General features: G+C 39.1%; 1 protein-coding gene across 2 annotated transcripts; it reads right to left on the reverse strand.

Moving 5' to 3' along the window:
* Window positions 1-3,651: 3,651 nt before the first annotated feature.
* Window positions 3,652-10,478, reverse strand: ostm1 (osteoclastogenesis associated transmembrane protein 1). 2 transcript variants are annotated; one of them, XM_015947181.3, is made up of 6 exons: window positions 10,011-10,478; window positions 9,016-9,130; window positions 7,550-7,647; window positions 7,338-7,448; window positions 6,379-6,544; window positions 3,652-3,902 (listed from the first exon to the last, which is right to left on the reverse strand). In XM_015947181.3, the coding sequence occupies exons 1-6, from the start codon at window positions 10,383-10,385 to the stop codon at window positions 3,847-3,849; spliced, it is 921 nt and encodes a 306-aa protein (XP_015802667.3). In that variant the 5' UTR covers window positions 10,386-10,478; the 3' UTR covers window positions 3,652-3,846. The 2 variants fall into 2 exon arrangements, with proteins under 2 accessions (XP_015802667.3, XP_015802668.3); XM_015947182.3 differs by lacking the exon at window positions 7,338-7,448.
* Between the last annotated feature and the right edge of the window lie 315 nt (window positions 10,479-10,793).

Consider the following 10,793-nt stretch of genomic DNA (forward strand, 5'->3'; position numbering starts at 1 on the left):
TTGGATTGTTTTCATTTTTTATGCACAAGAGTCAGTTTAGCAAGAAGTGGTGCTTCTATTGCAAATAAATTGTTCAGAATTAACAGAAAAGTTGATGTTTGATCATGTTTCAGTCAAAAAGTTTCATCCATTTATTTCAGTAGCAATAAGGATCATGCAAACATCCAATCAATACCTTATGTGAGTTGTTTATAAGAACCTACGTGTGACATTTACAGAACGAGAAGACAGCCTGCTGTTTGCTTCCTGCAGGACTGGGTGCTCAGTGGTAAAATGACAACAATTTCAAAAGTCCACTAATTCTTAATCTGGAGACTAAAGTCTATTCAATGAAGTATATTCTATTCTAAAACTGAGCAAATGCATTTAGAAATAAAAGATTCTGCAGTGTACTTTCTCCCCACACCAGCAAGTTGCAGTGTGGGGAGTGGCATGGCATACAGGAATTCACTCTTGGGGGTTAGGCCATCGATTTAGGCCTCCAAGGTGATGTTTTACATTTTTATTTCTTGCTTTCCTCTCATGTATTATATTGCTGTATGTTTTCAGGGTGGAACATTTTTTGTAGCTTATACTATCGATGCAAGAAATGGACTTTTTAGCAGCTGCCCACTGCAGTGACCCCAAAAGAAGGTAACAGCTGAGATCAAATTAATCTGGCATTATGCCTCATTCTTCCTTTGCTTTCTTAACTGACATCAGTTCTATGGTCAATAGAAAGCATGTTTATGAATTTATTTGCACCGATTCCCTCTCACATGAAGCCATTTCAACAGCTGTATTCATGACAATTTTCAGTACCTTCCAGAATGAGGGCTCTGTCCCTTTAAGAAAAAATCTGGAGGTGGACACGCCCCCTACCCACCTCATGCAGACTGCTATAAACTGAGAAGCACCGATATGTGGGAGGGGCTTGTAGTAGAGCTGCTGCGCCTCAAGAAGCAGCTCTTTTGCATGAGAGAAGTGGTTCTATTCTACTTTCCCAGTTTGTGACATCACAAATGGGGATCTTTTTGAAATGGTTTGTTTTAGGCACATAATTCCTAAAACCAAACACTTGCAGAAAACTGATGGATGGACTGTGTTTTTTTTAGGGACAGCATATTCAGAAAGTGAGTTTTGCTAAATGTTTACCCCTTAACCCTCCCATTCTTCTCAAATTGTGGCCAAATTTATTGAGGGTTTGAAAGCTATTCATTTTATTTATTCGTGTTTTTGTTTAACAGTAGAAACATATTAGAAGTCTGATTTCTACCTAAACCTTTACGTGATTTATGTATTTATTTAATTACTTTTGTCAGTTTGTGATGACTTGGTAAACTTTCGGACCCTCCCATTAATCAGGTACATAAGAAGCAAGCCAGGGGGAAGGTGGGGTTTTTGTTTGTCAGATGCCAGCCGGAGGTTTTAAATGATTTTTTGACCACTACAGAGACTTTATTACTTGGTTTAAGTTGGATTTCGTGGATTGCTGGATGATTTTGAGTTACAATTTTTGGAAGAAATAAACGGAATATATTTTCGAAGAACTGAAGTCTGGAGTGCGTACAAATCCTAAACCCACCAGTTGCCACCCACGGCCTTTTGTCTTTTGGATTATTTCGATTGGACGGTAAAAGGCCGCGACAACATCTTACGTCCCTCCAGAAAATGGTTTACATGCGATTGTTGACCAAATGTTTGCGTCATCCACTCTGTTAATTTATTGAATATGTAAGTAGCTACTTAATAGTTAAACTCAAGCGCCATCACCAGGCCACATCTAATTTAGAATAAATGTATCTTGAACAGTTTATGATCAAATCTTTTCAAATTATGCAGGAATTTTATACCTGTGCATGAACAAAGGTTCATACAGGTTTTCTGCTGAGTCAACCAGGAGTTAAGTCTCTTCACCAGTCCCCTCTGTCACGTGTCAGCTGAGGTTTTTCTTGACTTTCAGCCTCGCTTACATGTCTGGTGTGTCTTTGGGAAGCAGTTAGGGCTCAACAGGAATCAAAGCTGCCATTCTTGAGTGCACACGAGCAGCTCAACCGCTCAACACACTTCTGTGCTGGAGTGCAAACGACAAAAGCCCATGTTTTTATCCGCACTGTTGGCAGCAGCTACCGGATCATATGACTCCTAATGACCCACTGTGGCTGTGGTCCATAAGACCAAGAAGCCAAAGAAGTTTAATGGATGTGTTGCAGCGATTTTTTTTTTGGGCCAAGTATCTTTAACCCATGTTTAGATTAGCTGCTAATGATTGAGGGAAAAGCCTCGTTGGAAGAAACTATGCCCCTGAGAAGAAACAGCATAATGTATTTCCTGAACAGTGAATATTCTGAATAGTATAAATCAAACTGGTATTTCCTCTTTTAATAACAGATTAAAGCTTAAACTAGGCATATTATTGCATTTTGTTTCTTAAGTTATAGCTCTACAGTTGCACTAAACCCCTCGCACAAAGGGCTCTCAGCCATTTTATTCTTGGCAGTTTCAGTACCTTCCAGAATGTGCCATTTGAGGGCTCTGTCACTTTAAGAAAACAAGTTGGGGCTGGCCATGTCCACCCATCCCCCACTCAGGCTGCTATAAACTGAGAAGCTCTGATATCTGTGAGGAGCTCAGAGTAGAGCAGCTGCCCCTCCAGCTGCTCTACTCTTGCACATGGGGTGGTGTATTTTACTTTTGCCTTTTATGATGTCACAAAAAGGGACGGCTTGTTTAAGCACATAATTCCTAAAACTAAGAACTGACATTAAACAAACAGATGTTTTTTTTTCATATTTGGAGGCTGTAGAGACCCATGGCAACACAAAAGGATGAAAAGGATGAGTTTTACATGATATGTACCCTTTAAAAATAAGCCAAATCATCTCTTTTTAGAACAATACTCAAATCATAACACCAGTTCTTACACCGTAGTGGTAACACAAAGTATTTATTTTGGCTTATGCATTCAAAATTAGGGTTTACATTGCTTCATCAGCTCACCACTCATCACACTTAAAGATTTTAGTCAGAACTCTTAACGAAGTACATTAAATATTAGTGAAGAAATTACAGCAGCAGCACATTAAAAGCTTTATGCAACCACAAAAAAAATAAATAAATAAAAGACAAGAAAACAGGTAACATCACAGTATGGTATTTTCGAGTGCTCTTACATTGTGTGTCTAATGTCTTTATTTGCTCCCCCAATGCACCGATGTGCTCCTCCACGCCTTACCCCTCCTTACAGCAGTTACATGTCACCACTAATGGACATCAAGTGCTTCCTTTTTGCAGCTCTCTCCAGGACATACACATTAGAGACAGAAAACCCATTTTCCCATCTATAAATAGTGCGCACACACACACACACACACACACACACACACACACACACACACGCGCGCGCACGCACACACACACACACACACACACACACACACACATACGCACGCACACACACACACACACACACACACACACAGCTTACAATCCAGATGCTCTACAGCGACAGTAGGATGCACTTAACAATCCAAAGATTGTTAACAAGTTAAAAATGAAGGAGAGGCCATCAGAAGATTTAAATGACAGAAATAATAACAACCACCTGATTAGGACAACAAATTACAGTGATTCCAGAAAATCTGGTTAACAGATATTAATTGTGATTATTAAATCCTTAAATAACTTAGCAAACATGTAAATAATGCATATTTCTGTTTGACGAGTCCTATTTTGTCCCAAATCAACCAATTCTTTGGGAAGCTTGACTAGTTCTTCCTTAAATATTGTCTTTGTCCTTTACGATATAGAAATCAGATGAATGTAAAAGTAAAATAGACAGCAAGATGGCGTTAAGATGCAACTTCTTCAGCTCTGTTTGTCCTGGATGTTCATCAGACCGGTGTAGGACTTCGCTCGATTGGCTGGAAAGAGAAAATAACACACTGCCAATATAAATGAAGTTTTACGCATAAAATAATACTTTAATTTTTGTTGTAAAGGATGTTTTACAAACTGAACAATAGTGAACATTTACACAAGAGCCACAAATATTAGGTTATTCACATTGTTCACCTCCACCTCTGATATAATAGATTGCTTTGTTTTTGCTTAAAGACCATCAAACAGTTGGTGCTGATCATCAATCTTTATTTCCAGATAAGAGTAGGTGCTCTGGCTGATGAAACACACGACTGGTTAATAATCTAAACTATTATTCACACTGGCACAAAGCACAAGCGCAGACCTGGAAGCAGTGGGAAGACTGCAGCTCTGTTAAACCTGATGAGTGCTACTTAGCTTGTGAAAAAGGGTTTACAGCATGTGAGATTTTGTGCACAAACAGAGCAAATCTACAAACAAACATGTTTCTTTTCAGCCCTGAAGCCATGTTGGTAATTATTTTGAACAACGTGTACTGATATTGCTTCTTAGGAATTTTTACTGATACGTTTATGTTGTTGTTCTGCCTTAATTATTAATAAAATTTGCCTTCCAAACCATTTAAATGTCTATTGAACTACATTTAAACTACTACTTGTTCGCTGAGAAAGCGTGTAACACTTGTGCTGTTGAAATACCATCGCTCAATCGGAGTTGCACGTGCGTGCTGAACACAAACATTTTCTTCAGCCCCTATCGCCTGCATTTGTTGCAGAAACGAAATAGACGAGAAAACGATCTAGTCAGAAAAAAACAGTTCCTTCTATGTCAAAGAGAAAATTTGTATTCATGGCCCCGCCCACAGGAGGCTGTGTTGATTCTATGACCAGAAGAAAGAGTATGTCTCAGTTAGTAGAAGCTAACCATTAGCAATAGCAGCTCCACAATATAGCGGAACACGTTTAAGATTGTGTTATTTGTGGAGATAAAACATCAACGTTGAATTTTCTTACTCAAGAGATGACAATGAACGACGCAACGGAAGAGCTGGGTTGCTAATCAGAGGGAATGCATTTGCATATCATGAATATTAATGAGCAAAATTAGCAATCCTGACGTTTTCTGTCCTCCGCTTCTCCGATTAGCTTCTGCTTCCTGAAACAGGAGCACCAGAGCTTTCCCCCACAGAAAACAACTCACAAGGCATTCATTCATACTATAAATAAAAAAAAAGTGTATGAGACCTTAAAAAATATTTTACCCCTTATAAACACTTCTGTACTTGCTCAATCAACTGAATACAGAAGATTTGTAATACTGTGGTGTACCCACGGTATTAAAGTCCACTAAAATATCTAATCAAAAAGTTTAAATGGAATTGTGTTGTTTTAGCAATTACATGCATAAATCTAAGCTTTGTTGCTTCAAAAATTCTGTAAAAAGTTGTATTAAAACAGCTAATTTAACATTTGAAGGATATTTGTTAGTATCATTTTATACTATTTGTGATATATTAGGGTAAAATAAACTTCTTCCGTACTCTTTAGATCATTCCATCAGGTAGATTTCAGTGTGTAAATGATAGTGTTTTCTACACAAAGACTAATAATGGGGTTCCCCACAGTTCTGTATTTGGACTAATAATATTCTTGTATGGTAAATGGACTGTAATGGCCTTCTCCCCTTCACGACGGGGAAGGCTGTTGTTGGTTTAATGTCTAGAAAACAGCAGAGAACATCTCGGCTAGCTAACTGTTAGCATTAGCAACTTCCCCACACAGCAGAACTCTTCCAAGCATGTGTTTTTTATGGAGATAAAACATCAACGTTGCAAGTCAGCAGTGTAGTTGTATTGCTGTTAGCCATTTTGAAGCGAGATGTCCAAATATCAGGAAATAAGACTTTAAACCTGCCACCTAAAGCTCAGCTATGATGTGGCTCACTTCTAGCTCCTGGAGATGATGCACCAGTGTTGATTGCCTCATAAGTAGGACTTCCTACTAGAGACCACTTCAAATGTATTAATTAAATGAGTCTTGCACACCTTTAAGATGAAAAAGATAAATATAATGTCCTACATTGCTCTCAGACTCAATTCTCTGGACATAAAAACACATTTAATATGGAAACAACAAAGTTCCAAAACAAAGTTTAAGAATCGATCAGTTACCCCGACCTTAAATAACTAATATATGCATGTGTCATCAGCATAACATTAAAACTACTTTGTGTTTCCTGATCTATTTTACATCGTTGAGCACCACCAGGCACTTGTTTATTCCACAGCACATCCTGAAAGTTCCTAAAATGCTTTTTTTTATTAGGCAAAAACAGCTTTAATAATTGTTCAGGGTCATTCACCCACGCAGATTCCAGTAAAAAAGCAATCCTTAAAACTTGTCAAAGATCCATCGCACGCCCTCCACCTCTGAATGGAGACCTAATACCTTTCAAAACCCTGTCAAACAAAAAAATCTCTCTTCGTGTGACAATGGGTGAATTAAGCTGGTTACTCACGGTGTATGAGCTTGCGTTTCTTTTGTTCGGAGTGCAGGAAGCTGCTCAAGTAGAAGACGATGGGCAAAAAGAGCATAAAGCTGAACACAGCAATGACAGGCACCGTCTCCTCTCGGGGTAAAAAACAGTTGAAGTTTTTACTCCAGAGTCTGCGGGTCATGTTCATCTGGAACAAGGGAACAGTTAAATCAATATGAAAGTGCATCGACAAGAATTTGCCATCAAAATAACTCAAAACAATCGTTTTAAAGGTCACGCATTTTCCTTTAACTGCTAGTTTAATGATTATGGTGCGATTTGGTATCATCTATAGCTGTTTTAACAGGACCAGAGCGTTTGCAAAACAGGATTCGCCGCGGCTCCCTGGGGAGGGTAAAGGTCGTTTATAAGATCAGACCGTGGCGGTAATGTGGCGCAATCGTGGCAATTTTATAAAAGATCAGGTGATGGTGGCATAAAGGGGGTGTGGGGGCGGTCTCTGCGCTGCTGCAGGCTTCCGTTTATCTTGGACATAACTTGCTTTTTATTGCGATTGAAGCCGTGATCGTTACGTTTGTTTTAACAAGCAGCTCCTAAAGGTGTCTGTCCCCATCGGTCCCTGTGCAGTCTCTGGTGATCTGAGCTTCAGCTCTAACAGAGAGGCTCGTGGAGCACTGCGGCGCTCCAGTCTGCCATCTCAGCTGATTTTGTTCAAAAAGCAAACCTTATTGCCGGTGTTTACTTTCATTTTCAATACAATTACCAGCCGGAGCTCAGCAATAACTCCCCCCGTCATCATGGCACCTGCCTCTGTTGCACCAGAGCGCATACGACAGACCATTACCGCAATATTACTACCAAGCGAGGCGGAACGAATGCCGCAAAATTCACGTTTATAGACATACCATTGCAGTAATATTACGCCGATTTGCCGGCATGGTGTGTCTTGTAAAAAGGGTATTTCTCTCTGACTTACATACCGCATCCTCCAAATCAATACACAAGGTGTGATTCAGCTCCTTTAGACTGTACAGATCATTCAGGTCCTTGTATGATTTTTTACAGTTTTTGCACAGCTCTGTAAGATTTCTCTGAAAGTGAGAAGTACAAAACCGCCGTCAGAGCTCATTTCAGAGAAACACATTAAAGGAACTTCAGTGGCACGCATCGGAGAGCCGGATCCTGGCATTACCTGTTTGTACTTCTCAAAACATGAGAGGGTTTGATTGAGAACATTCAAGAAGAACAGCGTGTCATTGGTTTGGCTCTGGAAGTCTTTGGAGAGACACTCTGCACAATGAGAATAAAAAGCAATCATCAGGTCAACAACTGAAAAGGCAGATGTTAGTAGTCTTGCTCAGTTTTACCTAAAAATGCACAGAATAACTAGCAGGAAGAAGAAAAACATCAAAGGTGAACAAAGATGATGCAGAAACATTTAACTAAGGACAATTATTTTCATTAGGGGTGCGTATTGTGAACTTCTGGCGATACGATACGTATCAGGATACACATTCAGCTGGATGATATTAGCAATTATCTTTGACTGAAATTATTGTTGGAAAATTCAATCAACAGTCCAAACTGATGCGTAACATGTCTAACATGAGGTACCAGAACCATAATAGAGGGATTTACATTTCAATGGTGGAAACAAAACACTTTGCACACTGCTGCCAACTAGTGGTCGGTGTTTGAATTGCACCAAAAGAAAAGAAAATACACAAATGTTAGCATGTAAATTATTCCAAATATTCGATACACGGCTTTTGAATGTCGATATAACGCAGGAAAACACTTCACCATACATAATCCCATATCGATATTTTCTTACATACCTAGCTTTTAATTTAGTCAATATGCAGTGCACCTCATGATGCTATTAATCCTTTTATATCAGGATTTTATTTCAGTCTGATAGCTAACATAATATTCTTAAGAACAGATTAGAGAAACCCAAAATGCACAGCATGAATTATATTATTCATGTATTAATGTCCTAAATCCTTTAATTCCTGTTTGACTGACAACATAACAGCCTCTCTTTTTTGTCTATTTCTCCATCCCACACTTTGCATCCATCCATCATCCCTTTCTGTCTCTTTCCCCTTTTCTATCTCTGTCTCTTTCCCTCTGTCTCTCTCCGTCTCCCCCTGTCTCTCTCTCTCCCCCTTTTCTCTTTCCATCCTCCAACCCCCCCCCCCCCCCCCATCCCATCCCCCAGTCGTCTTTGGCTCTGCTAACATTATCTTTTCTTCCGCTGCTTTGCTGTCTCCTGTATCTAGCTCAAGTGAAATAAAAGCAATGCAATCAAAAAATGAATCAAAGCACAGAGAGACATAAGAATACACACTCTGATATTGAAAAAAAATATATGAATTTTTCAACATTTTGGTATCTGAAACAACGTTTTGCTTATTTGGTGAGGCTGTACTAAAATGTAAATAGCAAGTGTCCTTAGGTGAGACAACAATGTTCTTGTATTCTACCACTAACAGAAGTCAGTTCATACATTTAGCACACCTGTTCTATGAGAAACAGCTGGAAAGTTCAACCAATTAAATCCAGATGACATATTTGACTAGAATACATCAACACACTCTTAATGACAAAAACAGATTTGTCATTAACTGTTCAATCTAGTCTCAAAGGACTTACGAGCACAGTTGGAATTGTCCCAGATGTTTTCCACGTTGCTGTAGAGCAGGTAAACCAGCATCAGCCGATCACTGTGCAGAAGGCTGTCTCTGCAGCTCACATTACCAGGACCCATCTGTAGGAACACAGGCGCATCATTATGCCAAGTGTAGAATCTGGGAGGGTCTTCAAAGCAAATGTACATGATTCTATTCAACAATTTATAGAGGTTTACTTTATTTGTTTATTATCGGGATTCCCATTATCGTCAAAAAAAAACATGGCAACAACTCTCCCTTAGGGTCCTTTTCCAAATCAGTTCACAAAAAGACAGAAACAAAATTATTAATAAGTTTGGATCACATTATATGACAACTCTGAGAAATACTTTTATCATTCATGTATATTTGGCTTTCTGCCATTTACCAGAATCTACACAAGATGTTATTTTATCATAATGGAGAAGACTATTAAAAACAACCATGTTGCAGCTTTGTATTGTATTTCAGATACCCGCAATGTTTGCTCTAGATATGTTGTAGCTCCCAAATAACACAGTCAGTATAGCCTTAGTCTACATATTAGAACAGTCTCTGCATATATACATATGTCTCGCTTCGGACATAAACGTCTGCTAAATACAAAAACATCTATTTTAAACTTATAACAATATTACAAGCACACGTTATTACTTTAGATATATTTCATTTCCACTCTCACCAGTAAAAATGGTATTTGACTAAGAGGAGATATGTTTCATATCAAAAAAGTGATTACAGGCAAAAGTTGTTTGATTATATTTCACAACGGTTTACCACACCTTAATATCGTTCAGCTGAACAACTCAGACATAAAACATGGCTGAAGGCTGTGTGAGGAGTTCTCTCATTTCTCACAGTCACATCACAAAACTCGTGACTGACTAGATTTCTAAACACACACACACACACGCACGCGCACACACACACAACGAGAGGGGGATGGGGGGGGGGGGGATGGGGGGGATGTGTGTGTACCTGGTCTGATGAGATGTTCTGGTAGATTTGGACCAGGCTGCTGTAACCAGAGTAGCACTTCTGGCATACTTTCACGGGTCGAGCAGCAGGTATCAGGCAGCTCATGTACGCCACATATCGCTGGCCGAGCACCAGAAGCAGGTCGCTACAGTACTCACTGATTTCTACGTCTTCTGGGAACGAGGACAGCAGACTCAGCGGGTAAACGGAGTCCACAATAGGCTTAAACACAGAAGGGGAGTTAACCAAAACAGAAACCTGTGTGAGTTTTCCCGACGAATCAAGGGCGGTGACGTTTAATCCATCGCTAGCAACAAAAGCGTGGATATTTATTACTAAAAGTACAAAAAACACAAAGATACTGTGCGACGACATGATAAAAAACTCGGTTTGAAGTACTTCTGCTTTGGTCGTGAACCCAAACAACCCATGACTTCCGGAATTCAGCCACCATGATCATGTGACAGTAATGGTAATATCGCGAGAGCGCTACCGTGAGACTTTCGTCTCAATTTAAAAGGCAGTTTCACAATAAATCATTTTAAAACAAGAATTAGATTCATATTAACACTGACTTTTGTTTATTTTTCCTCAGTTTTTTGTCAGTATTAATAGTTAAAATTTTAAACAATAAAGCACTGTTGAAATATACACTTTTATGCAATTTACATTAAACATTACAGTTTTTGCAGAATAAAATGATGAGAAAACGGACTTAGGAAATTTTCTAATCTACGACTGTCTATATATTCTATCCATATTGTTGTGATGGTCAGTGCCTGC

The sequence above is a fragment of the Nothobranchius furzeri genome, chromosome 2, assembly GCF_043380555.1.
Source record: "Nothobranchius furzeri strain GRZ-AD chromosome 2, NfurGRZ-RIMD1, whole genome shotgun sequence".
In the NCBI taxonomy this organism is placed as follows: Eukaryota; Metazoa; Chordata; class Actinopteri; order Cyprinodontiformes; family Nothobranchiidae; genus Nothobranchius; species Nothobranchius furzeri.

Bases quoted from the DNA above. Each gene is read 5' to 3' on its own strand.
- ostm1 (XM_015947181.3), bottom strand. From the start codon at position 10,385: ATGTCGTCGCACAGTATCTTTGTGTTTTTTGTACTTTTAGTAATAAAT. The intron at 6,545-7,337 runs GTATGTAAGTCA...CCCTTGTTCCAG, and splicing joins GTATTGATTTGGAGGATGCG to ATGAACATGACCCGCAGACT. The intron at 3,903-6,378 runs GTGAGTAACCAG...TTCTCTTTCCAG, and splicing joins GAAACGCAAGCTCATACACC to CCAATCGAGCGAAGTCCTAC.